Source organism: Lasiosphaeria miniovina (genome assembly GCF_030549165.1).
Source record: "Lasiosphaeria miniovina strain SMH2392-1A chromosome Unknown B0T26scaffold_2, whole genome shotgun sequence".
NCBI classification, from domain to species: Eukaryota; Fungi; Ascomycota; class Sordariomycetes; order Sordariales; family Lasiosphaeriaceae; genus Lasiosphaeria; species Lasiosphaeria miniovina.
This window is the reverse complement of record NW_026848221.1, coordinates 2,959,719-2,986,531: the sequence shown is the minus strand read 5'-3', so window position 1 is coordinate 2,986,531 and position 26,813 is coordinate 2,959,719. Positions and strand designations below refer to the sequence as shown.

The 26,813-nt window shown below is 55.7% G+C and overlaps 8 protein-coding genes across 8 annotated transcripts; 4 read left to right on the top strand and 4 right to left on the bottom strand.

The window, feature by feature from the left end:
- Positions 1-5,448: 5,448 nt before the first annotated feature.
- B0T26DRAFT_747912 (uncharacterized protein) lies at positions 5,449-6,765 on the top strand (the record flags this gene model as incomplete). Its single annotated transcript, XM_060444896.1, has 2 exons — positions 5,449-5,942; positions 6,231-6,765. 2 exons carry the CDS (start codon positions 5,449-5,451, stop codon positions 6,763-6,765), a joined length of 1,029 nt encoding a protein of 342 aa, XP_060300455.1.
- Positions 6,766-7,644: 879 nt separating this feature from the next.
- B0T26DRAFT_605173 (heterokaryon incompatibility protein-domain-containing protein) lies at positions 7,645-8,991 on the bottom strand (the record flags this gene model as incomplete). The annotated part of the gene is made up of 3 exons (XM_060435807.1): positions 7,645-8,033; positions 8,115-8,314; positions 8,390-8,991. Coding segments are annotated over 3 exons (1,191 nt in total), but the record flags the coding sequence as incomplete, so codon positions are not given.
- A 4,086-nt stretch (positions 8,992-13,077) lies between these two features.
- Positions 13,078-14,755, top strand: B0T26DRAFT_747910 (uncharacterized protein; the record flags this gene model as incomplete). The annotated part of the gene is made up of 3 exons (XM_060444895.1): positions 13,078-13,266; positions 13,410-14,007; positions 14,589-14,755. 3 exons carry the CDS (start codon positions 13,078-13,080, stop codon positions 14,753-14,755), a joined length of 954 nt encoding a protein of 317 aa, XP_060300453.1.
- A 173-nt stretch (positions 14,756-14,928) lies between these two features.
- B0T26DRAFT_672240 (uncharacterized protein) lies at positions 14,929-16,472 on the bottom strand (the record flags this gene model as incomplete). The annotated part of the gene is made up of 6 exons (XM_060439425.1): positions 14,929-15,201; positions 15,234-15,649; position 16,007; positions 16,080-16,255; positions 16,316-16,334; positions 16,383-16,472. The coding sequence occupies 6 exons, from the start codon at positions 16,470-16,472 to the stop codon at positions 14,929-14,931; spliced, it is 975 nt and encodes a 324-aa protein (XP_060300452.1).
- Positions 16,473-16,951: 479 nt separating this feature from the next.
- Positions 16,952-18,055, bottom strand: B0T26DRAFT_765848 (uncharacterized protein; the record flags this gene model as incomplete). The annotated part of the gene is made up of 2 exons (XM_060446466.1): positions 16,952-17,692; positions 17,831-18,055. The coding sequence occupies 2 exons, from the start codon at positions 18,053-18,055 to the stop codon at positions 17,237-17,239; spliced, it is 681 nt and encodes a 226-aa protein (XP_060300451.1). The 3' UTR covers positions 16,952-17,236.
- Positions 18,056-18,463: 408 nt separating this feature from the next.
- B0T26DRAFT_672238 (uncharacterized protein) lies at positions 18,464-20,839 on the bottom strand (the record flags this gene model as incomplete). Its single annotated transcript, XM_060439424.1, has 2 exons — positions 18,464-20,260; positions 20,357-20,839. The coding sequence occupies 2 exons, from the start codon at positions 20,837-20,839 to the stop codon at positions 18,464-18,466; spliced, it is 2,280 nt and encodes a 759-aa protein (XP_060300450.1).
- Positions 20,840-21,183: 344 nt separating this feature from the next.
- On the top strand, positions 21,184-22,553 carry B0T26DRAFT_640224 (2-polyprenyl-6-methoxyphenol hydroxylase-like oxidoreductase; the record flags this gene model as incomplete). The annotated part of the gene is made up of 2 exons (XM_060437213.1): positions 21,184-22,145; positions 22,208-22,553. 2 exons carry the CDS (start codon positions 21,184-21,186, stop codon positions 22,551-22,553), a joined length of 1,308 nt encoding a protein of 435 aa, XP_060300449.1.
- A 927-nt stretch (positions 22,554-23,480) lies between these two features.
- Positions 23,481-25,314, top strand: B0T26DRAFT_738248 (esterase-like activity of phytase-domain-containing protein; the record flags this gene model as incomplete). Its single annotated transcript, XM_060443568.1, has 4 exons — positions 23,481-24,199; positions 24,269-24,780; positions 24,846-25,121; positions 25,193-25,314. The coding sequence occupies 4 exons, from the start codon at positions 23,481-23,483 to the stop codon at positions 25,312-25,314; spliced, it is 1,629 nt and encodes a 542-aa protein (XP_060300448.1).
- Between the last annotated feature and the right edge of the window lie 1,499 nt (positions 25,315-26,813).

The window sequence follows — 26,813 nt, the reverse complement described above, 5'->3', positions numbered from 1 at the left end:
GGCCTAGTTGCGATAGGTATGGAAGTCGTACAACCAGAAAGGGCAACAGCCTGGCGACAAAAAAGCCTCCAGAAACAGGGAGACTATACGAAGGTGCGCCAGGGCTACCAAGGATGCCTTGTAAGCTCGGCGTGTGGGGCTCGAGTTCTTGGTTGACGGTAGAGACGGGGAGACTCTAGTGTGCATTGTAGTCTTCTGACCTGCAGGGCAGTGGCGCTAGGTCGTGATTTGCCGAACTTCGCAGGTAGGGTAGTGGCTAGATTCTTTCGTTTCCAGTGAGGCGTGGTCCAGTACCGGGCACTCCGTTCTCCGAGTCCTCCAGCCCGGAATCGTTTTGTCAGCATTCACTCGAGAGAGAGGGAAGCTTCGTTTGCCGGGCCCTAGGGCGTACAGACGTGACAGAGAGTCGGCCCAAACAGTGTTTGGTGGAGACTCGGATACTTCCTTCCCAGCTCGCCGTACGGGTCTGATTCTAGTGTCATCATCTATACGCGAAAGCCAGGTGTTTTACGAAGTTTTTGTCGAATACGCGTTGCGCGCCCGGGAGGATACGGTTTGTCTCAGTCTAAGGAAATGTAATACAGGGGAAATCAGTCAATGGTGATCATGTCTGCTCGCATTCATGTGCTGACCCGGATGGACCGAACTAGCCACGCAAGGGATGACTTGTAAGATGGTTGCATTCGAGGAATCAATACCTGATTGGGCGCCACAAGCGGGCCAATTCGTTCGCTCCGGTTTGGCTGTTAGAACTTGTGAGTCGATCAGTCTAGCTTCAGGCTGCTTCAGGCTGCTCAGCCCATGGCGCCTTTGAGTGGCCCTTGGGGCTGCTAGTTTTGGCTGCTCCCAAACTTAGTTCTAGACCAGTCACTCCTAACGGCCGAGTACCATTAGAACAACCAAAGATCTCACCGAGGCTCAAGCGGTGTAACACGCCTCACGCTTGGACTCGCAACTGGCGCAGGTCAGTTTGTAAGGTACGGAGCTCTGTAATTAAGCCACAGGAGATCGATATGCACCATCTGGATTGATCGAGTGCACAGGCTGGCCCGTGTGATTCACAGACAGATTTGCCGACGCCGGTAGCTTCCAAGGTACCATCCCCACCTCCCACTGCCCTGCAGTTACACCGCATCATCTGGCATATGTCGTTGGCTTCTGTGTTTCATATGACAAGCAGTACCTAATGTAGGTATGCTGTCGTCTTAGAGGAAGGAGCCAGAAGCTAGTCGTCAGTCGATGCAGCCAAGTCTAGGGCGCTTAGGAAACAGACGTGGCCAGACAGTCGCGGACTTTAACCCAATGTGGAAGTCTAAGACGGAATGGAAGTGGTCTCGGTCCCAGCGCTGGCATCAATCCAAATAAATGCCAAATAAATTTGACCTCCAAATAACCGTATTTGCAGGCAGATAAGTCATTTTGGAGGTCAAATTCAGGCCAAATTGAGGGTCAGGTTAACGTTAATTGGCATATTTGTAAATACTTCCCGTTGGTTGAGCCATTTTTGGGCCCAATTTTCCGGGGCTTCCTGGCACCAGGGCAGTCCCTGACCAAGGCCAACCCTACATTTTCTAGTCCCAGGAAACTCCTCGAATGCCCTGAATTCGAGTGCCACCGTGCTACTGCAATGCAACAATCGCCAACCGCTATAAAAACTACCGAATCCTACCTTCCTGCAGCGATTTCCCTACTTCCTTGGCTCCCGAGTCCTCGACAACATACCTCCACCGTTGATGTCACGACCCTCTCGACAAGCCTCCCTACCGCTGAAAATCGTCCTCCTTCCCTCCGTCCGAAGCTATCACGAGTAGCTAGACAGCTCGATGCGCTCCTTGAAGAGGGAGTAGATCTCAAAGATGTAGCAGGAATTGAAGTCAAGGATTGGCCGAGGATAAAAATACCGAGAGGGGAGGGTCCTTCATACCGGAAAAGTGGTCAGGAAAAACACCAAAAAGGACATCGTGGATTCGTGATCACGGCTACTAGGTCGCCCAGGTCATCAACGACGCGTCATAGAATACTACTAGAAATGCCACTATTGCGAGAAGCTGTTCAAGGCAGAGTCAACAAGCTCGGCGACTATACATTTGGAAAAAGACGACAAATTATACCTACCCAATTCCCAGTCTGATGTTGAGAGGCCAGGAAAAAGGCAACGCACGCTTGAAGTGGTCAACACGAAGCGCGCGAGCCATATTTTACTACCTCACGAGCTCTCTATGGAAGAGAAGCTCGTCGATCTAGTCGTCGGCTCGAACCTACCTTTCAGCATCGTTGAGCACAAGGGATTTCGTGATTTTTGCATGGACCTGAATGCCGAGAAGACAGCCGCCCTGATTCCTTCGTCGCAAAACACCATACGAGAGCACATTCGAAAGAGGTTTGAGGCTGAAGAACAGGCCCTACGTGAGAGGTTGGACGCATCGCCATACAAGAAGCATCTCTCGTTCGATATTTGGACTTCCAACGCGACAGTTTCCTACCTAGCGGTCTTCGTGCATTACACCGATGTTGGCAGCGCCGTACAACAAGACCTGCTTGGAATGCCGCACCTTCGAGGCTCTCACAGCGGGGAGAACCGGGCTCTCTACATCTCTCGGCTAGTCAACGACTACGGCTTCGCTAATAACGTTGGTTATTTTCAGTGTGACAACGTGGATTCGAACGACTGGGCAGTAAAACCTACCTTGGAGTCGTTAATTCCTGGCCTTGGCCGGTTTTCCCGGGATTCCTTAGCCACAAAGCGTCGTGTGCGTTGCTTCGGCCACATCCTCAACCTAGCAGCGCAGGCCTTCATTCTCAGCAAGTCGACTGGCCTCGAAAGAACCTTTGACGATGATTTCATCGGCCAGTTACCGCCCGAGCAGAAAGACGAGCAGGAAGAAGCGTTGTTGAAGATGTGGCGAAAGAGAGGGCCGGTTGGAAAGCTTCACAATGTCGTCCACTTTATTCGGAGGCCACCACAACGCCGGGATTCCTTCCTACAGGTCGCGCCTAATCAGCTTGGCGATGAAGATATACAGGAATTCGGCACGGCTATATTTGACGGGTCAGTCGAAGGTTTACAGCTTTGTGGCGATAATTCTACGCGTTGGAGTTCTGTTTTCTTCGTGATCGAACGCGCGGTGCAATTACAGAGCCAAGTGGATTACTGGTGCCATAAGAATCAGAGCGAGAAGGACCCTCGGAAGCGTATGCCCGCCGCCGATCTGCTACAACCGAGTGACTGGCACCTACTTTCCCTTGTTTTGTCTATTCTTGAACCTTTCAAGAAGATCACGAAGTGGTTTGAAGGGCGCGCGGCTACCTTTCCTGAAGTCCTCGCTACGCAGGAGTGGCTAATCGATCTGCTTAAGGATCGCCTTTGAACTCTGCACCCGAACCTTGAAGCCGTCACCAATTTTACCGGCGGCCCGGTACACACCCACCCAGAGATCACAGTCGCAAGCCAACAGCCTCTATCATTCGGCATAGACAACGACGATAACAACGGCGTGTTGTTTACTAGGGAAGCATCACAACGTTCGCAGCGTAACCGTCGTCTTCCTAGTCTTCCTGCCCGGTTCGAAGACTCGGCCATCGACCTACCCCAGCGCCTGCCGACCGGCCAGATCAGGCCGCCCTCCCTCGACCTTGTTGCCGACCTACAAAACAACCCTCCACCCTCCCCGCCGCCCTCAACACCTGATCTTGACGATGATCATCTATCCTTTCTTCGAACAAGCATTGGCCTAGCCATTCAGAAGCTCAGAGAATACGTTGGATTGATGGAGGAGAGCCCAGCATACTGGTCGGCTATGATACTACACCCAGGGCATAAGGAGAAGTGGGTAACCCAGTTCCTGGGCGGTGGGCGGTGGGCGGGCCGAAGAAGCGATGAGGGCATTCCGGGATCTCTACCAGGCCGAGTACGCCGTCATCCCTCTGCCGGTGCCGGTTCGTACGCCTCACAAAGGTCGAGAGATTCATCTTATTACTCACGACTACCATAATGACCCTGATGACCCCAACCAGAAGGATGAACTAGCTGAATACCTTCACGAAAGCGTCAGGCGGGTGGATGATATACTGGCTTGGTGGAAGGAAAGAAGAGAGCGTTGGGCCTGGTTGTCAAAGATGGCTTTTGACTTGTTGTCAATACCGTCCATGTCAACAGGTCAACAGAGTGCGAGAGGGAATTCAGCCAGGGAAAACTGGTCCTTGGCACACAGAGACATAGTATGGTCGACGAAACCCTGAATTACCTCATGTGCACGAAGAATTGGGCCAGTAAATGAGGATCCTGAAGGTCAAGGGCTTTTTTCCGGTCTCGGGGTGCCATTCGGGGCTCGATTTCTTTGTTTTGGTGGAGCGGCAAATTCCGTCAATTAAGTCAAATAAAACCCACCCAATCAGAGAGAGCCTCTTACACAGATAAATACACCATTTTGGGCCTCAAATACAGTCAAATAAGGCTTCATATTTGGCCTGATTGAATTGATGCCAGCGCTGTTCGATCCAGGTTGGGTGCGAATAGTTCCAACTTAATGGCCGTCGGGGGGCGTGAGTCTCCCCCACGAAATCCCACCCAGGCTGCCTTACCTAGTTAGCTAACGCCTAACTCACGGAACCGAACCCTGAGTGTGTCCCTGTAAGAGCGATAAAGTTCAGCCTTATTTAGTTCTGTTAGGTATTTTAGCGCGTACAACTTTAGATCTGTTAGACTCTTAAGTAACCGCAAGTTTAAATAAGATAGCTCACGCTGGCGTTTAGTTGTAAATACTTGAGATTGTAGAAATTGGATGTTTTCTTGGTAGACTTACTCTGTGATCGCTTCCTGCAATTAAATGTCGAAAGTCCGGGACTGTGAGTGCGAGTGAGTCGGCGCCAAGCTTGGCTATCGCCTGATTCGCTTCCCCCTGTAACCAAACTACAGCTCGAAAGGTATTAGCTCCAACGCAACGGATCAATAAAGACCCCGCCCACCAATTGAAGCGCGCGGTTGGTTCTTAGTGCCGAGCAGCGAGTTGCGCTGCTGCACGGGCGCGTCGTCCCTTTTCCTCCCGAGTCTGGTCTGTCCCGCCTGCAGCATCGTCCGATAAGGCTTCGATAGCTCCGTGAATGTTCTGCATTGCTGCGTACATTCACCGAACCGCATCAAAGCACCACCCCCGGCGCCTTCCACGTTGATCCAGGTCAAGATCCTGTTCTCCCTCTTTTGACGCGAATCGAGGCCCCTTCCCTGAAGGTGGGTAGGGTATCTGTTCCGCCGTCGCTGATTCGCGCCTGCCGTCAATCGACATTTTCCCGAAACTGTCAAAAGGGCCAAGCCGAAGCAAGAAAGAGCCACTTACAGCTCTCTGGAGCTGCCACCAGTCACCGCTCACCAGTGCCCTGAAGGTATTTATCAACCTAACTGGCGGAGAGCGCAGCTGAGAAGCTGCTACGGGCCCACCAACCAACCGCCCAATGGCCGAAGCACGCAAGCTGCGCATCGTCACGGCCGCGACCTTCGTGCCTGCCCTCCCCCTCTGCATCGCATCTGGCGTGCTCTCCAGCGAGCCGCTTCCCGCCGTCGGCTTGGTGCCACTAGCATTCTCTGCAGCGGCAGGCGTTTTTCTCACCCTGCAAAAGCAGACACGACGATCGCGCCACCGTCGACATGGCTCCGACCGCGACGTCGAACGCGCCGCTTCTGTCTATTCGTCATCTTCGTCAGAAGCGGGTCACGAATCGCTAGTTCCAGACCGCCAAGAATTGGCGCGAGGGGCACAGGCACCCCCAGAGCCCGAGTACACGCTCCTCACGCACCCCATCGTCGTCTTCCTCGCCGATGCGGTTCTTGCCGCCGCCATCATGGCCGTCCTGGTCTGCACATGGATCAGCGTCCCGGATTACAGCAGACAGCGGCCCCAGCTGGCCATCCTCGGGACATATGCCACTTTTCCGCTGCTAACCAACTTGTAAGTCGGCTTGCTTTTGTCTTGTCTCTTTCTGTGTCTTTTCCCTTCACTCTCGCCCTCAAATACTATGTGCTAGTCCTACAATGCCAACCCAGAACTCACGCCATGTTTCTGTCGCACATTTCGCTCGTCCCGCATACTGTTGGTTGGACCTTGTTGATTCATGCTTTGCCTGCCGCGCTGTCCATCAATCATCGATGCCTCGTGTGACCGCCAAGAACTCGCGTGAAAACCGCCAAGATTCAATATTGCCAACCATGTCATCCACTTACCAGTTGTGGCCCATAGCATTATCCATTTGTATCTGGCCCTGAGCGAGCTGGCCGCAGGACTAGCTCTGAAAGCTCTAGTGCAGCGTGCGGCATGGCAGGCGGTGCCGCCGAATTGTCCGCATTGCGGCGAGCGTGTGCGGCCAGACCGGTTGCCAACAATCCCTTGGGCTGAGTCTGTGTCGGCTCCGACGCTGCCACCCTTCCCGAACATTAGCGTTCCGCGCCTGTCAATCACCTCCGTCAAATTGCCCGCCGGTCCTAGCTTCAACTTCAAGGGTCCGTCGGAGTGGACCATGCCCGCGTGGTTGACCGGCCAGAAACAGGATCAAGGCTACGCGCCCCTGCTGGTAAGCCAGGATGCCGCCGATCCCGATGACGATGTCGACCACGGTGCCTACAGAGCCAGTGCTACCAGCACCGCCGGCCCGTCGTACGGGGCGATAGATGCCGGGCCAGCAGAGTCCGCCTCTCCAGTTGTTGAGGCAGTCGTTGTTGGCAAAAACAAGAAGGGCAAGTCAACCTCGAGCCTTGCTCTCATCGGAGACGAGTAGGCTGTCGTGATGAAGGAAGAGACAACGTGCCTCTCGAGTTGCGGGCGGCGATGGAATGGACGTTGCAGTGACGTCAGACAGCACGTGGAGTGATTTGATTCTTTACAGCGATGGTGGACCTGGCTGCTCTGGAGTTTCGCCCCTTTATTGGGCGTCTTTATTGGGCGTCTTTATTGGATACCCTTCACAGTTGGTTGTTTCAATCTTTGTTTCTTGGTCCATTTACAGTCGTGCGGACCATCCTTGGTTGATGAATGCTTGTATTGCGTATCTTCTTCGACAGACAGTTGACTTTTATCCAGACGACAGTTGACTTATCATGGTTCTATGAGATCGAAGGGAATTTTACTCACCACTTGTCTCAACTTGGCAGAACCAAAGTTGCTAACCGAATATCTAGGTAGTTGTGTCATTACCAGAAAGAGACGCGCGTTGAATTCATGGCTGATATTAAGACGTCGGAACGTCGTCATTATAGTTGCACATTGAAAAAGGAAAGCATCAAATAATGACAAGCGTCTGACTCCTGAGACCATATTTCCGTGCCACACCGGCAAGACTGGTCAGCACACTGAATCTGGCCTCCTCGATGACTCGGTAGGCCCCGTCATCTCTGGACCAGTGCAGCACAACCGGATTACGGGCGCCAACCAGAGCCCAGAACTCGTCACCTTCGGACCGGAGCTTGCCACCACACGCGTTCAAAATCTCTACATCATGGAACACAACACGGAGATCCCACTGGTCAGGAACAGCGCCGATGTAGTACCCCTCAACATGTAGAGCCAGTCTGCTGCTACTATTATCCCCAGCACCGACGCTGGCGTAATTCGTGACGGAAATGGCTGGTACGTCACCCGCTGTCTGCTCCGCTGTCTGCTCCTCTATCGTCCGCGATCTAATCTCTCTGCAGCTGGTGCAAGTCCAGTCCGGCGCCCACGACGGGAGGCGGCCGGACAGCGGCCCGCGCGCCTCGCACGCATACGATAGAATATCCAGCTGCTGGTCGCGGCAGACGATCTTGCTGGCCATGTCGGCCAGCAGCGAGGCCATGGTGTTGTTCGGCGAGTAGTCGGGCACGATGCCGTAGTCGCACCGCACGAGGCCCAGGAAGGCATAGACGCGGTCACGGCAGTCGGTGCTACGCAGGTGCCGCGACCGCGCCAGCAGATCCATCAGCTCGTACGGCCCCGCCCGGTCGAACCGCAGCTTGCTGCGGATGAAGAAGTCCACTACGGCCGCCATCGTTTCGCGCACCTCGGGCTCCGCTCCGCGCGCGTCCAGCGCCGCCGACAGCCGCCGCCCACCGCCCCGCACTCCCCCGTCGTCCGGGAACCGGTACTGGTAACCGAGTGTGCCGACCTTGTACTTGCGCAGCGTCGGCAGCACCTCGGCCACGTGCCGCCACGCTATCGACGCGCCCCCGTACAGCACGTGCGCCTCCGCCGACGAGATAAACTCCTGGTACACCCACGTGCGCGTCCACCACGGGCTGGTGAAGATGTCGTACAAGGCCAGCCAGTCGGCGGCGAACCGCCCACCGCCCCGGCTCCCGCTCCCGCTCCCGCTCCCGCCGTCCGCCGCCTCGGCGTCATCCGAGTCGGATTCCGAGTCGGATTTTAACACGGCAGCAGAAGCGGCAGCCAGCTTGGTGCGCAGGTGGTACTCCAGCGCATAGTAGTAATGATAAAAGTCGCCGTCCGGGTCGACACTGGCGTGCAGGGCGGCCAGCCACTCGACGCCGTGCGTGTCGACGGCGCGCGTCGTCGAGATGCAGATCAGCGTGCGCGCCGCCGACGCGTAGATGCTGCGCATGAAGCCCACCTGGTGCGACCGCTCCGCCAGGTCGAACTGGTTGATGCTGATCTGGTCCGCCCAGAGGATGCACTCGTTCTCTGTCGTGCTGTTGGAATTCGGGGGAAACGACTTGTGCCAAAAGTCGCGCGCCACGTCGAGCACGTGCGCCAGGTTCGCAAACACGGTGAACGGGATCCCGTTGACCAGCACCGTTTTAGTCGTGCCCGGATCGCCCGCGCAGTACGACACGGCCGTGTACTTCCCCTGCACGCTCGCCAGTGGTACTGGTGGGAGGAGGTCGCAGCGGATGGGGGCGTCATCATCGTCGTCGACGTAGAGCCTGATCAGCCGGATCTCCTGCTGCGCTGGGTCGAGGGCCTGGTACACGCCGTGCTCGAGAAACGCGTCGTTGTTTGGGGTGGGGAAGACTTCGTGCGTTGTGAGGTTCTGTGGCATGGTTTCTTGCTCCATTGCTTCTGTCGTCACATCGTGGATGGGCATGGAGGTCCGCTGCGGATGGTCATCACTGACGCAATGTGGGGGGTCTGCACGCGGTAGTTAAAGAGGTCCTCGGTTAAAGAGGTCTTCGGTAGCCGGTGGTATCTGGAGCTAACCTGGGGTAGATTATACTCTGCATTCAGCTCGCAAGGCTGTAGGCAGACTGCTCCAGAATGTGCCACACCAGATAAGACATCCGGCCAATTAGGCGCCGGTTCTTGATCAAGACTATGCGACATGTGATCGCTGCATACGGAGCAATCGGCTGATTGGTCAATATTTGGCCGCTTCTTCCACTCTGCGCCCGAAATACTGCATTCGTTGCAGAGGGAGACGGTGGCGGATGGCCCGGGACTCTGGTGGTCAAAGCTGACTCACAAGCCCATTTCCCGCTTTCGTGGCCAGGCCGGAACTGGACGGGCTGGAAGATGGCAACGGAAATGGACCTGCGCAGTGGCGGTCTCTTCTTCCGTATGTCAGCACATGTCATTAATCTCCAAACATCTGACATCCCTAGCTCTCCCAACCTGCCGCGACACCGCTTCTTGACGCTCTCCATGTCGATGTTGTCTGTCCACGCTCTCCCGACAAATCGGGTGGCAAGACGCTGGTGCCTGCTCGTTGGGGCGACGCAACTCAGACAAGAGTGCCAGGTCGAGGAAGTTGTCTACCGCGCAACTAGCAATAGGCCTCACGAGCATGCTGGACATGTCAAGTAGCCTGCCGCATTTTTCGTTCCGGGCGGGGTGATACGTATTGTACTCTCTTGTAGTGTTAATGCCTCCATGTGTGAGGGAGGTCGTACCATCGTGCCTCTTTCCTAGGACGGGTGGCCGATTTTCAGTTATGGCGGAACGCGGGAGGTGCGGCGTGAGCAGATTGTCCTCGGACCGAATTTGACATGGCGACGGGCAGACGGTGTCGGTGCCGAGGGGATTCCAGCTCCGAACCACTCTGGACTTGGTGCTCGGGGTCTGGAGTGGCTTGTGAAGCATTGGTATGTAAAGCTGTTTGCTCCTAGAAACCTCACCACGTGCATGCTTTCGAGGTCCAATGTGATCTTCCGATACTTGGAGATCCCTCTAACATGGCCCGCGCCTGCTCCTGGGCCACGGAGTGCCGGTAATTGCGACTCAGGGAGCCAGGGAGATAGAAAGCCTTAGTTACACAGCTAGTTGGTCCCATGTAAAGACGAAAAGGCCGTTCAGCTGCTCAATCACCCAAGGAGCTTAGCGCCGCCAACTGGTCACCGAATCTGGAGTGGCGACAGCATATCCGTTGCTAGTTGTCCCGCTTGTTCCTGGCCAGCCGAATATTTAGCTGCTATCTCAAGACGGGGCTAATTTACCGGAAACCATGAACCTGTGACCTGCCATGGGATGAAGGCCCTATTTGGTTGCCCAAAAGAGCTCGTCATCCCTTCCTCCGGCTTCCAACTGTAGTGGAAACAGCGGCAGTAGAGGGTTAGTGGGTCCCCAACTCTCGCCAGGGGTAGCAGTGGTGCGGCTGGTGGCAACATTTTGCGACACCCCGTAATTGTCAACCTAGTCAAGGCGCGCATGCTCAACACTCCAGACGCGCGACGAACAAGGGTACCACCGCCAAAGAAAAAGGAAGACTTAATTAGACCGAAGTATTTGCTTCTGGTCGGGATTAAACTAGACATCGAGGCCTTGCCCCTCTGTGACTGCTCATCTAATTACCGGCGCTCTTCGGAATATACGCCTCCTTTTTCTTTTTCTTTTTCTTTTTCTTTTTCTTTTTCTTTTTCTTTTTCTCTTTCTTTACTTTATATAACAATTAGCCTGGCAATTCTCAGATTAATCTTTCGACAACTAGGGCCCTTTTCTTTCCGTGTCCACGTTGATATGATACGCAAGGTAAGTACTTCCTGTTTTCTGCTCTTCGGGTTGCAGCCGTATCGCCATTTGGGTTGGCAGATAAACAGAGACTTGTTGCCTGGCACTCTGCGCCCGATCGATGAATTCGGTACCCAGGTAGACGGTGATCATTTATTGGATAGACTAGATTTATCCACGCCGTTAATTAGAATCCTTATTATGCTTCAAATGAGACCGTTTGCCACTATGGAATTTGGTTGGATTCAGTTCGATTTATTTGTAATTTCGTCTTACCTGCAATGTTTCAGGTCTTGGTCTGGCGACTACCGTCAGCCAGCACGAACAGCCAATTCCAAAGTATCAGTCCCCTGTGGTGCTGTTTTAGGCAAAGACGTCTGAGAAACGGGTCTTGGTTTCCGCGGCTGTTCGCTCACACCCCGTCACCACGTGCATGCTTTCGAGACCCAGGAGGTCAGATCTATGAGTTCATGGTGGTTTAGAATCTCTGCAACATGGTCTACGCCTACGGGACAGACCGGGAATGTTGTTACAGACTGCTGATGCCGTCAGGTGGGCAGGTCACCTTGGCCGTTACTGAGGTGCGAAGCAGGTAGCCATCTTACGATAGGGTTCAAACAGCTACCCCCCTGCTCAATGTCAAGGGCGCCATCTCGTAACTGCAGACGCTTAGCTGTAACACAGCGGCAATCTCATGACAGCGACCTACCGCAGTCAGCTAAACCGCCCTATCCAAGGTCAGCTGTGCCTGGTCATTCTCCGCCAGTTGAAACTTGAGCTGTTTTTCCCAAAGCGGCACACGATCCATGGACAATCAGTGACCTCTTGTAGTCGGTTTCACAAGTAGAGAAAGACTTCCAGCGGCAGTCGAGAACTCCACATCTGGAGGTTGCCCGAGCTTCCGCTGTCCAGTATAAAGAGGGCGCTCCTCTCTCTCCTTTCTCACTCCGGCATCATCATCAAGCCAGCAAGTCTTCGTCTTCACCCGTCCCTCTCCTTTACAACTCGCGAATAATCAATACAGCGCCCAAAGCCCTACTCGGCCATAATGCCCAAAAAAAATAACCCAAGAAAAATGTACCCGAGAAACAAGAACCCGGGAATCAAGGCCCCTACACGTGCGAGCACTGCAGAGCTTCTACCATTAGATACCCGAAATCAGACGGGGAAAATAAAATCCAATGTCCGAACAAGCATTGCGAGGAGGACCATTGGAACTGGATACTGTGGGAACTTTTTTTCGTGGTCCTAATGCGCCGCGTTCTGGAAACCCTCCAACAACAAAAACCCGAAACCGTTCTGAACTATTTCCTAATAAAAACACGAACCCGTTTTAAGCGGGCCCTGGGAAGGAGGAAACATCACAAAATTGAGGAAAGCAGTCCTAACCGGGTTATAGATGGTAAGACGTGCCACCCCCATCCCCCTCCTAACCCGCCACTTCCTCTGATCACATTATCACAATATTTATCATTGATGTCTACTAACCTGGCATGTGCTCTCTCTCTCGATAAGACCTAAGCAGGTACGGAGTCAAGGTTGTCGTTCGACATAACCCTCCTCGAAAGCCTAGTGGAGAAAAATGCAATGATAGTCTGATAACAACGGGCTGGGTGGCCACCCAGCGCCAGAAGTCAGACATGGAGAAAAATTTGAAGGATCCAAAAAAATGTCATCAGCCGACTTCGATAACTTGATAACCACATATTACGGGGCTGACACCTCCAGCCTGTTTATAAGTGTAGGTAAGTAAGAATCTAATGCAATAATACTCCACGAAGTTCCCATCCTGTTAGGTCGTCGATTACTAATTTTATTAGACCGCGCCGAGATCCTCTTGTCGCTCCTGCTGTCAATAGGCAAGTTGCCAGAGAACCTGAATGACCTAGATATTGTACGTACTCCAACAGCCTCCAACAGCCTCCAACAGCTCCTGCGAGCCGGCCCTCCGCAACGTTCGAGCATCAGCAAAGGCGCCAGGAGCTAAAGGCCCAAAGCACTTTAAATGGCTACGCTAACCATCCATAGTCTCAAAGGGAAGTGATTGCCCAGGTCCATAAGGCTCTGGACAAGTTTCTGCTCCACGGGCCACAGCAGCAGCAGCAGAATACGCAAGGACTGCCTCCTCCCGCTCCGCCCAGCCGTCAGACTCCTGATCATGCCGATACCCGGCACTCACCTGATGCCGGGGACCTCACAGAGGCTCAGCTGGATGCTGCGGCTGAGCGAGATGCCATGGATGAGGATGGACACTTTCCAGGTCGACACCGTCCAGCTCGACACCGAAGCGGACAACCAAGTGGGCATGGCGCGCGTGGCAGTCCAGCTGAGGGCGTTCCAGAGCCCAGTACTATAAGTGCCACGCAGCCGTTTCAATTACGCCCGTCACCCAGTGTCATTGCAAGTCGCAGTCAAAGTTGCAGCCCTAGCCAAGCTTCGTCAGGCCGCAATGCTCAGGCAGCTTTGGCACCCGAAACCATCAACACGCAGTATGGCGCTGATGCCTATGACACGCGCTCGTACTTCAACGACCCCCCTTATCTGAATGAAACCAACACTAGCAGCCCCTATCCTGGCGCCCTCAATTCTCCCGATCCCCGAAGTCTTCCCAATTTTCTACAAGACTCTCCGCGAGACCACAGTTCTCAGCCCGCTTCGGCACCCGCAACTCAGCCCGCTTCGGAACCCGAAATCCCAGGCACAGGTTCTGGACAGGGTGGTACGCATGACTGGTATGAGGCTGCTTACGACAGCAACTATGCAAATCAAAGCGTCAACTACCCCCCTCTGAACGCCTTCAGGTCTCCCAGCCCCCTTTGGCCCGCTTCAAAGAGGCCCCGTGGTACCCCATCGTCCGACAGCCGTTCCCACTCCAGGCAAATCAGTGGCAATGGATCCGGCAACTCTCCATCTCCTCCCCGGAGTGGCGGCCCGTCCGGCAGCACGAGCACGTGGGCACCTCAACTCCCTGAACTCCCTCAACCCCTTGCGGTTGATCCATCTGCTAAGCCGTCCAAAAAGGGCAAGTCAACTGGCGACACTACTCAGCCGCCAAAAGACACGAGCAAGGCGGCAGGCTCCAAGGGTGGTACGCAAACGAAGAAGCCTAGGACGAAGAAATAGTAGTCTTTACTGTGATTTTTGTTCCCAATTCTGGTATACGCACTGGTTCCCTGGTATATGCCGCTGGTTGAGGATCAACCTAGATCTCTAGGGATTACCACTTCACGGCTACCTCTATAACTCTTCATTCCTTTTCGGAGTTCTTTTTACTAGCAAGGCGTTTCAGATTCACAACTCTCACGGCTTATCCCCCCTTTCTTTCTCTTTTCATATTCCCTTTCTAGTTTCTTACTACTAGCAGTTGGCGCGGCACTGTCAGATTGGTTGCTTTTGCCGCTTCCTCCCCTCTCTTTCTTTCTTCTCAAGAATTCTCCTTTGCCCCATTATATTTAGCACGCTCCCTATAATATCACATCCCCACTCAATAGCACTCGGGTTCTTTTCCCGCTCGGATAGCACTAGCTCGAGCAACTAATACCGTCATCGATTTATTATCACCACCTAGATTGTACAGAGTATTAGTGTGTTGGCTGCCGGGATTAAAGAAGCAAAGGTAACTAATAGTATTTTGACGTGTCGGTTCTGCACAAAACTAAAAACAGCCAGTCTTCTCGGTGCAGACACAGCCTTCTCTCAACTTGGTGCTGGAAAGCCTTTTCCTCAACTTGATCCCCGAAGGCGTAGCAGACTTCTTCCTAACCCTGCTGATGAACCCGACTGAGATGGTCGCGCACACGGCCAGTCTAACAACGCCCGTTGCTACCCCAAACTAGCAAACACCTGTTGGGTGCCATCTGTAACTCCCATAACCTGCTGCGAAAACAATATTGCGATACAATAATACATAAAGCCCCCAACCCAAAGCCCAGCCCAAAGGAACATGAAACAATTACGGCAGACCATATGAATGGAGAGCCAGCCTTTGGTCCTCCAAGTGGCGGGTGTTTCAAAGAGTTATATTCTCATCTTCCCCGACAACCGGCCTAGGGGCAGAGCCTAAAGCAGCGTTTGCTGCAGCGGATCGCGCGGCGACTTTCCGAGCTCGCCTTGCGGCGGCCACAGCCGCGCCGCGAGAAGCGAGGTCCCTCGATGGATTCTCCTCGGGGCCATATCGGTACAAGAACGTCGTCTCCAGCAGGCTGTCGTACTTGTCGCCAAGCATCTCCTTCAGGAACGGCTCGCCAAGCCCGACAAACTCCGCCCAGTGCTCTTCCCTGTGCTTTTTCCAGGCTACGTGATGCGCTGCTCAACATGGGCAGACCCAGGCTCTGACTCTCGACCGGCGAAATCGTCGAGATCTTCGAATCCTGTAGGCGTGTAGCGGCTGGTTACGTCTTTGGCGCGTTGGCTGGATACTTTGCATTCCCTGGGGCCAGCCCAGGTGCCTCTGAAACAGGCGAAGAAGAGGTGGGATTGGGTGGCGTGAGCAGCGCGGACCAACATTGCGACGCGTCTCGCATCCTCGGGGCCAAGATCGGCCATGCTTCCTATCCCTTTTCCATCATCGTTGTGGAGGGCAGAGAGCCGGTAGTAGTTCATGTCGTCGAGGAGAGCAACCATGCTGTCCTCGCGCAGTATCCTCATGGACCATATCATCAATTTTTCATTTTCCTCCTCCCAGCCGCGCAGGAAGCTGGCTTCGAATTCGTTTGGAATGTCGGCTCCCCCTCGGGATCAACATAAAGCGAGGACGCCATTGTCACTACCGGGCAGGCACGGGTTGGGAAAGTGCTGAATGAGGATGTTGGGGCAGGGCCTGAGTTGGAGGAATGTCAATGAGCAGCCGTCGTCGAAAAAAGGTGTTGCAATTGAAAAGAATGCAAGGAACGCGACTCCGCGTGACCTAAGCGTAACTAGGGCCTGGCAGGGGTTTGATTGGTAGGCGTGGGCCAGCTCTTCACGTAGTGTGTACAAGCGTTGTTTCGGCGCGGCGTTGGCGTTGGATTAAATCCAACTTTGTTTGGCCTAGGGCTCGCCCTTAGGCTCACCCTAGGGCTTACACTAGGGCTTACACTAGGGCTTACACTAGGGCTTGCAGATACGTACCTACACTATAGCCTCGACAACGGATCTTGCCGCCATATCTCACGGACTCACAGTGCCGTATCTCCGAGTGCGCGAAGTGGCTCCAGCTTGTACCCATCCCGTGGGACGGAAGGGACCTCGAATCTGGCCCCAGGAGGCCAGGTCTGAACTCTGAAGATACAGCCAGAAACGATACAGCCAGGGGCGCTCTGGGGATTGCCGGGGGCTTTCAATGTCAATCACATCAGCTACGGCCGCAAAGGCAAGACAAGCCGAAGGTAATTACTGAATACTAGCCGGCTAATTACCGAGTTGTGCTCGACTAGACTATAAAAACCCAACCACCTCCAGCACATCCCCTGAAATATCTCATACCCAGCTTCTCAAGTCGTCAGATCGACCATCGGTGCCGGCTCCATGCTCAATTTTATACTCAATTTGCATCGCCTCGACACGCGTGGTCATCGAGTCCCCCTTTTGTTGTTCAAGATCATTAAAATGGCGAAATCCACCGATTCCCAAGCATCATCAACAGCCCGCCGGCTTCCAGCCCCTATCGTCAACAGGTAGGAGGGTTTTACCAGCAACGCTCACCGACCGTGGCGGTGCCGCAAGTCTGGCTGCAGGAAACAACGTGATCTGCGCTGGAAGTAACTAGACACGATTTATAAATTGTGCTTACACGAGTTTCCTTTTCTGCACCGCCTTCCCAATTCGGCCCCCCACAGCTCTGCGCGCTGACTTGTTGGTTATTACAGGCCAAAGAGCCACGGACGGCGATCAGCGGCGCAGAAGTTTCATCTCCTATCGACAGACACGTTGCGATTTGCCGGACAGACAAAAAAGTATCTCGTATAACGCCGCCAAGGCCTGGCACTTTTATTGCCATCGCAGAACATTCTCACTTCGCCAAGACGCCAGAAACAACTCATTGATGCTGGATATCTGAGCAGTCAATAAACGCCAAAACCCAGCCCCGCCTGCCAAGCAATGCGCCGATCGCTCCGCTTGCTAACGTGACGTCCCAAACTTCATGATGCACTAGTATAATGCTATTGGCGGTTGACTCTGCTATCGCACCCCCAGAAAGAAGAAAAAGCTCAGCTAGCTAGCTGAGCACACGCCACTCTAGGTAGCGGGCGCTAATCATCATCCACCATCCCTTCACAGCCCCGAGGGCTCCGGCCGCCACTCCAGGCAGCGGGCGCTAATCATCATCCACCATCCCTTCACGGCCCCGAGGGCTCCGGCCGCCACTCCATAGCAGGAAAACTCAAGTGCTCAGCCTCGTCAGGCACCTGGACGACGACGGGCGTGCCGACCTCGGCGAAGCCCAGGCGGGGGTAGACGGCGCGACCTATGGGGCTGGAGAACAGCGTCAGCGGGACGGCCGGCAGCTTGCGGCGCGCGGCCTCCTTGCCCCACTCGAGCATCGTGGTGGCGGCGCCGCGGCGGCGGTAGGCTGGGTGCGTGGCCAGCAGCAGCAGGTGCAGGTGCTCGCCGCCGTGCCTGGTAGTGGCGTCGAAGCGCTCGGCGCGGGCGGCGCCCAGCGCGTGCCGGAACGCCTGCATGCGCTTCGGGTTCGCGTCGGGACGGTTCGGGTGGTCCGTCGCGCCCCTGGGCGACGCCGCGCCGCGCGGCCGCCAGCTGACCGGCAGGTCCCACATGCTCAGCGCGACAATTTGCTTGGTGCTGCTGGTGCTGGTGCTGGTGCTGGTGCCGGCGGTCTGGCTGCTAGCGCCGGCGGTCTGGCTGCTGGTGCCGGCGGTCTGGCTGCTGCTGCCGCTGCTGCCTCGGCTGCCGCTGCTGGTGCTGCTGACGACTCTGGCTGTGGTGGTGGCGGCCTCGACGACCATGCACTGGTACACGCCGGTTCTGACGTTCTCGAGGTACTCGGCGATGCGGATGCCAGTGTACTTCTTGTGCTCGGCCGGGAACTGGCTGGCGAGGGGGAAGCGATAGGGCCAGACGGGGTCGTTGGGGAGCGCGGCCAGCGCCAGCTCCGTGATGGCGTCGACGTCGGCGGCCGTTGCGGCGCGCAGCCGCATCTTGTCCTTGGCCTTCTTGGCCTTCTTGGCGTGGGAGGAGGAGGGCATGGTGTAGTTGGAGATGGAGACTGTCTGATGCCGCGCAGTGCCGATATGGTCGTGGAGAGGATATACAAGGCGGTGCTTTGGACCTGTTTAAATACGTGGAGACTCTTTGAAAGTGATTATCAATCCCGTTCTTAGACCACCATCACACGCCGCAACGGGTCAGGTATGGCGAATCATGAATTGCATCCACGCTGTCGATATCTTTCGTCTTAGACCACACAAAGAGCCCCTGTGTTGCTGACACTATCATGTATCAACCCCGTGATGTGTGAAAAAAGTCCGCCCTAACCTCAGTTTCACTCGTGAGCACCTAGTCTTGGTCTGGTGAGACTAACCTCCCGTCCTTAAGAGGGCGCCCGATTAAGTCAGACTCGTTTCGAATTCGTCAAAGAACAAGTCACTCGCAGCGGGATCCTCAAAGGCGATGCCCGAAACGAATTCCTCCCATACGCCCCACGACTGGCCGTCCAGCTCGCCGTTCGCTGAGACGTCGATTCCATTTGCCGCCTGATGCCTAGGCTCGGACAACCAGGGCTGCGTCTCAAGTACCAGTGGTGCAGCGGCTGCTGATGTTGAGACCGACATCGGTGCTGGTGCCGGGCTCGGCGCATGCCGCCCCCGTAGGTCAAACAGGCCATGATGTAGACCCACCACAGGATCGCCTCCCCCGGCCGCGCGCCTCGCCAGCACGGGCTGGACCTTCTTGCGCGTGCGCTCGACGAGCCTGGCGAGGGGGCCGCGCAGCTTGCCGCCGCCGCCGCCGCCGCCGATGCCACCTTCGGCGAGCATGGCAGAGGCGGCCTCGACGACGGGCCACGCGGCACGCACGGCGTCCACCATTCCATCAGCATCGGTGTCCCCATCAGTCCCTAGGACGATGTTGTCGGCGCACACGAAGCACTCGGCGGCGGCGATGGCCACCATGTGCCACTGCACGGTGACGTACCAACGGAAGCCCTCGCCGCGCGGGTCTGTGTGCACGAGTAGAGCCTTCTGTAGGACCAGCACGCTGAGGCGCAGCAGCTCGGTGCTGTTCTGGCTCGGCGGTGGCGGCGGCGGGCCGCGCTGCAGTGGCCGTAGTAGGCACGCCCGCGCGCCCGGCACGAAGCACTGCGCGCTGTGCAGGGTGAACCACGCGTAGGCAGACGCCTCGGGGTCGCACAGCCAAAGCAGCCGCAGCACGTCGTGCTCAAAGCGGTCGATGTGTGCTCTTTGCTGCTGCGGGGTCTCGCGGGCGGGGCCGGCGGGCGCGGCGGCGAAGTTGGTCAGCCGGCCCATGAGCTGCAGCTTGTACGTGACCATGGCCAGGGTGGTATCGGTGAGGCCCTCGCGGTCGGGGATCGCGGGGTGGGTGGCGGGGCCGAAGTCGGCGTCGTTGATGTGCGCGGGCATGCTGGCGCACGAGGCGACGACCTCGTCGAGCGCGATGAGCGGCTGCGACGTCTGGCCAAAGGATGCCTGCAGGTCGATTAGGCAGATGGTCAGCCACAGGCGCTTGCGCATCTGCCGCGCGAAGAAGGTCTCGCGGCGGCGCCGGCCGGGGCCTGCCGCTCCCAGTTCGTCCGGGTCGAGGTTCAGCGACATGCCCTTGGCGATGCGCACGGCCGTGGCCAGCAGCGTCCATACGGCCCGGCTGCGCTCCTCGGACCGCCGGGCGACGAGGTACAGGAGGAAGGCCTGCAGGACGGTCATGTCGCTCGTGGTTAGTAAGCCAGACGCGTTGAGAGCAATCTCGCAGGCCCGCCGGCAGTCGGCCACGAGACTGGCTTTGGGGGTTCGGAAGGTAGCCCGGCATTGGTTTTCCGTCATGCTGCTTGCGGCGGCATAGCTCACTGCGGCGCTCAGGACGCGTGGCGAGGCGTGCCCTTCGGGATACGCCAGGTAGTTTTGACCCCGGACCAGGAACTTGTGGATTGACGGTCGATGCAGGATCTTGATGCAGGGATCGACCTGTTGGAGATAGATGTGGCATAGCTGGCTGGCCAGGGCACGGCCTTGCGGCATTGGAGTGTCTGGATCCCGGACTGGCGCGGCGGACAGGCCGAGGATGCCGATGCCGCGGTGGAGAAGACGGCATTCGTCTGTCTCGGCCTGGCTGCATTCCTCGTCTTCGTCGTCTGGTGAGGTAGATTCTATAGCGTTGCGAAGGCCGTGAATCTGGAGCGCACCCCAAGGTTAGCAGGGAAATAATTAACAATTAAATAATAATTATGGGATGGGGAATTATGGGATGGGGTATTGAAAGGAAACTACCTCGTCAGCCAGGTCGGCCCAGAAGTGGCTCGGCTCCTGCAACACCAAGGGTGCTCGTATTTGTGGCCCGGCATTCGCATCGTGATTGTGATTGCGGACTGCCAGGTCGAGGTCTGGGTCTATGTCTAGACCTCGAGACTGAGGCTGGGACTGGGACTGAGACCGAGGCTGGAACTGGGACTGAGACTGAGGCTGGGACTGGGATTGAGACTGGGGCTGGGACTGGGACTGAGTCTGAGTCTGAGATATCGCAATTGGGGCCGTCCTGTCCGAGACGAGGGCTTCGAGGCGGCGGATGCGCGTCTCGAGGTCGTCGTCGACAGCCCCTGAGCGGCGAGCATGGCGTCCTCGCGGCAGGCGCAGTCGCCGGACCGGCACGCAGACGACGCCAGCTGACGCACAGGTGGTGCAGGGGGTCAGCTTGTCGCATTTGACCTTGCGCTCGCGGCAGAGCTCGCAGCTCAGCTGTGGCACCTTCTCCATCAAAACCCGACGAAATGTGCTGGTAGAGCAGCCGGAACGGAATTGGGGGCGTGTTGTGGTGCATTTGTGGAGAAATTCTTCGGCTTCGTTTCGTGCGGGTGAGCGCTGCTCTTGGAGTCTGTCGTCTCAAAACCCGACGGCCAATTGACATGCACAAAGCCCGCCAAAAGCCGAATGGCGCGTCTGATTGGCTGCTGCACTTGGACGCTTTCCTTTATCAGTACTAGTGTCTCCGTCTTTCACGTATTTCGGTATGATAGAAAATGGAAATTGCCTGATATTTTATTTCTTTCATTTAAACAAAAAAAGATGGATAAAGTCTACTTGCAACTCAACTCCTTGCTATGGCTCCGCTGAATATCCTCATTGTAGGCTGCGGCATTGCCGGCCCCACGCTCGCCGCCTTCCTCCTTCTCTCACCCGTGCCCGCCTCTGAAAAACCACGAATAACCATTCTCGAGAGGTCTTCGGCCATCCGTTCCCAGGGGCGGAATATCGATATCCGCGGCGTTGGTGTGGCCGTTATCCGCAAGCTCGGGCTCGAGTCAGCCATTCGGGCCGCAACAACGGGCGAAGAAGGCGTCCAGTGGGTTACCAAGGAGAACCATGTCTGGGCGTCGGTCCCCGCCAGTGGCGGCGCTGGATTCCATTCCCCTACCAGCGACATCGAGATCATGAGGGGCAGACTGGCCGAAATCTGCTGGAAGCGGAGCAAAGCACTCAGCGACGACGTCCAGCGAAAGGGCGGGGCCGGGATCGACTTTATCTTTGGAGACCACCTCGGCGACCTGCGGCAGGAAAGGGCCAAGGTCTGTGTGCAGTTTGCCGAGAGCGGAGACACAAAAACATACGACCTTGTCGTTGGTGCCGACGGGCTGCACAGCGAGACACGGAAAATGGTATGGGGGGCCGACGGAGAGGAGGAACGGGTGAAGCAGCTCGGTATGTATGGAGCCTTTTTCAGCATCCCGCCGGCAGACACAGACACAAAGTGGCGGCGCTGCTTTCACACCGCCGGCCGCCGGGTCATGATGTTGAGGCCGGATAATCAGAGCGGCCGGACGACCGTCTTTCTCAACATCGTCAACGAGAAAGACTCGCGCTTGCACGATGCGGCCAGAAACGGGCATGGTAGTGTGCAAGCCCAGAAGGAACTGATCAAGGAATATTTCCACGACGCTGGCTGGGAGAGCGACAGGGTTCTCGGGGAGATGATGGAGACCAAGGACTTTTACTATGAGACTGCGGCTCAGGTCAAGATGGAAACATGGAGCAAGGAGAGGGTGGTTCTCTTGGGCGACGCTGAGTGAGTGCTTCCTTCCATCTTGACATGCCTCAAGACAAACCCGACGCTGACCGAACGAAAAGGTACTGCCCGTCGCCCATGTCGGGCATGGGGACGACGTTGGCCATGTACGGTGCCTACACCCTGGCCGGGGCTCTCGTTCAGCATCCCCAGGATATCTCGGCGGCACTCGCCAAGCACGAACAGACAATGCGGCCGTCGGTTGACGACGCGCAGAGGCTGATGCCAGGCATGCTTCGGCTCATGAATCCCGAAACACCCTGGGGAGTGTGCATGGTCGATACCGGCATCAAGTTTCTCATCTGGACTCGACTGATACGCGTCTTGATGATGCTGAAGGGGTCAAAGACTGCCACAAAGCCGGTCGACGACTATGGTTTCGAGCGGCTGCCGGATTGGAGAGAGTAAGCTGGTGTGGTGTGCCCATTAAATAAGGAATCCCTCAATTAAATAGATGAACAAACTCTGCTCAAATTGTTACCTAGTCTTATAGCCTTGCATGCGAATAGCCTTGCATGCAAATATAATTGTATCAATGCTGAGGCTGAAATCTGAAAAGGCTAACTAATGCTCGGTACAAAGTATCGGAATTGGATCTCAGCTGTTGGTGCCTTAATTACTTATTCCCACCTATAGTTGAACGATTACCTCTACCCCAGGTATTAGGTTACATTTAGAGCTGGAACTAGCGACTCTTAGGAGCAGGGTCCATCGTCCAGGCACAGCTCCTGCCCTCGTTGGGCATTCGGATTACCTGATTGGTGCCCCAATCCCGAAGCTCCTGGCTGCTACTTCGACCCCGCAGCGCCCTCCAACGTGGAATCGCTCGGTGACGGATTCTGAACCTTCTTTTCTAGCTGACCATTGGCATTCTCCAATCACAGCTTCGGTCTGGGCCACATGTGCGCGTGTTGCGCAACTTCCATCGCCAAAGTCGCACCACAGCTCTGATTTCCCCAAAAACATCGGCACGCACCCCACGTGCCCTACGACCATTGACCTGCAGCGATGCCACCGCGATCCCACCACGATGCCACCACAATGCCGCAGCGGGATGCCACTGACCAGCAAGGCCGGACAAGGTCGCAGTGATGTCCTCCGGCCCTGCCAAGCCTCCCTCTGGGTCGGGGGTGCGAATCCAAGAGAGCTTTCGTCCTGGTGCTGCAGGCCGGACTGCGTCATTATTGATTAGAATTGATTAATCTAATGCAGGCATTGGTTATTAAGACGCTCGTCTTCCCCGGCCTCATCCCGGCTCGTCTCTTGTCGTTAGTCTCGTTGAGCCGTCGAGTCAATTACACAGGCCACTTCCCAGGCCACCACGCAGCCGCCAGCATGGTTCAACTTGGCTTCACGCTCTGCCTCACGGCCGTGGCGTACGCTTCGGCCGCTCTCGCCAAGTGCGTCCCGGTCCCGCCTGCTAGCCCGCCCGTCGATTGCAATGGCAAGACATACACGTACAACTCGCTCGCTGGCTTCGGGGCCATCCCCAGCGATGCCCGTGACCAGTTCGGCGACACAATCAGCACCGGCTCTTCGCTGTCCATCAAGAACTGGAAGAAGGACGGCAAGAAGTACACGGGCACCATGTACGGTCTACCCGACAGAGGCTGGAACACCAAGGGAACCCAGAACACCATTCCCCGAGTCCACATCTACGACATCACTTTCACGCCCTCTCCCGCCGCTTCAGTCGCCAAGCCGTCTGGGCCCAACATTAAATTCGCCTACAAGAAGACCATCCTGCTGACCGACCCTCGTGGGACCCCGCTGACCGGTCTCGATCCCGACTTTACCGCCAGTGGAGGCCTTACCTTCCCTGGCTTCCCCGTCATGCCCACCTCCACCTATCCTGGAGACGGCTTTGGCGGTGCCGGTCCCGGCGGTAAGCGCATTTGTCTTGACGCGGAAGCCATCTTCCTCGCCGACGATGGCGCTTTCTGGATTAGTGACGAGTACGGCCCGTTTGTGTACAAGTTCGACAAGGACGGCAAAATGTTGGCCGCTATCCAGCCCCCCGACGCTCTCCTGCCCGTCCGGAAAGGAGCCGTGAGGTAACTATCCTTCCATTCGTTCGGTGCTTACCATGGCTCGAATGAAACATCTGACCCCGTTTTGAACAGCTACAACTCCAACACGCCGCCCATCTACAACGCCACCCAGATTCCCGTGCCTGGCGACCCGGACCACGGCCGCCAAAACAACCAGGGCTTCGAGGGCCTGACGGTCAGCCCGGACGGCAAGACACTCTTTGTAATGCTCCAGTCGGCGGCGCGGCAGGAAGGCGGCGCCAGTTCATCCAAGCGCCGCAATACGCGGTTCCTCAAGTACTCAATCACGAAGGACTCCAAGCCCAGGATTACGTACGAGGCCGAGTGGGTAATCCCTCTGCCGACCTTCAAAAACGCGGCCGGGAACACGCGAGTCGCGGCTCAGTCCGAAATCCACTACGTCTCCGACACGCAGTTCCTGGTGCTGCCGCGTGACTCGAGCGCCGGCCGCGGCCAAGCCGACCCCCTGTCGCGGTACCGCCACGTCGACGTGGTCGACGTTTCGGCCGCCACCAACATCAAGGGCGCCAAGTTCGACGACATCAAGAACGGCAACATTACCAGCGGTGGGATTGAAAACCCTTGTAGGTCTAGGCATCCATGCCACTTGCATCCCCTCTCATTTTCCCTCGCGCTAATCGTCGGGCAGCCGACACTCTCGTCAGCGGAATCACGCCCGCGGTGCTATGTCCGTTCCTGGACTACAATCTCAACGAGCAGCTGAACAAGTTCACGGCGTCCGACGGAACCGCCGTTCGCAACGGGCCCCTGGCGAGCGACCCCACCAACCACGGCTTGGGCCTGCTGAACGAGAAGTGGGAGGCGCTTGCGCTCGTGCCCGTCAACGACGTCGTCAGGGGCGCCGACTCCAAGGACGAGTACTATCTGTTCACGCTGTCTGACAATGACTTTATCACAAACAAAGGCATGCGCACGAGCCCCTATGCTTGTTTATTGTCTATTTTCTGGGTTGGAGCGTGTGCTGACAAATCGCAGGCTTCATCAACTTTGGCAGGCTCCCTTACACGGATGACACGGCCACGGTGCCGTTTCTCGAGAACCAGGCTTTAGTGTTTAAGATCACGCTCCCAAAGGGCAGCAAGCCGTTGGTTGCGTGATAGGATACTTTGAAATGTTTAAGCGGGTCTGTTCGGGGCCTCTGTAGCCAAAAAAAAAAGTGGCTAAGAGAGTTCAGAATATCCGCCACACTACCTAGTTCCCAACAATCAAATCCGGTCTTTGTTATGGCCCGTTTATGGCTACGTTCGTGTATCCCGGTTTGGCCATTTCCGTCTGAACTCGGGATTGCGGGAGGTGTGTCAGCGCTCGCAACAATGCAAATAAATATGCCCGGCACCCGTATTTGTATTTAATTTGCAAAGTGAGGCCATATTTGAGCTTTTCCAACATGTACTTGAATTAATTGTTTTATTTGCAAATATTTGACCAGCGCTGAAAAACAATATTCCGGCCCGGGTAAGCCCCGGCATAGAAAAAACCTGCCAGCCGAGACACCGAAAGCCAGTCAAAGCCATGCCGAAGGTTCAAAACAGGCCATATCGCCGCCAATTTAACAGGGACAATAGCTTGTTAATGGTATCGCTACTGAGCCCGTGTCTCTGCAGTCCAACGATCAATTTGGCCATACTGAATAGCCTTTCGCAGTCCGAAGACATGGCCGGGATCGAAAGAAGGTCAAAGGCCATTCGTGATAACCGTGGAAAGCCGTCTTTATTGTCGGTCCACCAAGCTAGAATGTCATCAACGGGCTTAGTACTTCACAATCCACTTGTCCTTATGCCCAGGGTGCAGAATCATCGAGACCCAGTAAACCGGTGTGATTTCCAACTTCTTGATGTATTTCTCGAGCTTTGCAATTGAGCGGTCAAGGCTTTGAGCCAGGAAGGCCTCACTTTCGCCAGCCAAAGGAAGCTCGGGCGCGGCGCAGGCTCGGGGTGTAGCAGGCGAATATTAACGGCGAGCCGGGGGAGTTCGGAGGACTGTCGGAAATGGAAAAGGGACTTCCGGGAGGGCTCTTCATTGTGTTAACAGGTCGGAATAACTTCAGTTGCGGTAGAAATGTGGGTTTTCGTAAGTATGGTGGTGTTCAGAAAGTTGTTCAGAGCCTGCCAGGCAAATGCAGGATTTCGCCTGGAAAATCTACTTTTTCCTGGGCCGGTAACCCACTGTTGGCACCCCGAGCCCAAGAAGATGGGCCATATAAAATGGCCCCACATATGTCAAATATATTTACGGATCTACGACTTCATATTTGTGTTTAATTTGGTCTTTTTGGCCTATTTGTATTTGCGTATATTTGTATTTGCTTTGTTTGCAATACCGTATTTGCATTGTTGCGAGCGCTGAGGTGTGTTGCAAAGGCCCGGGTACGAGTTGAGAGTGGTGTTTTCATCAAGCCGGATTTACTATTTTGGTTCCGTCCTGAAACTAAATTTCTCAACCATCCCTGCCTAAGAACAACACAATCCCCTACCTACCTACCCAATTACGACAATCGCCTTCACTCCTCCTCATATAGCTAGATCCAATTATGATCGCCCTTCTTTGAATCTCACATGGTAAAATGCTCACTTCAGCGGCGCGCTCCCTCAAATAA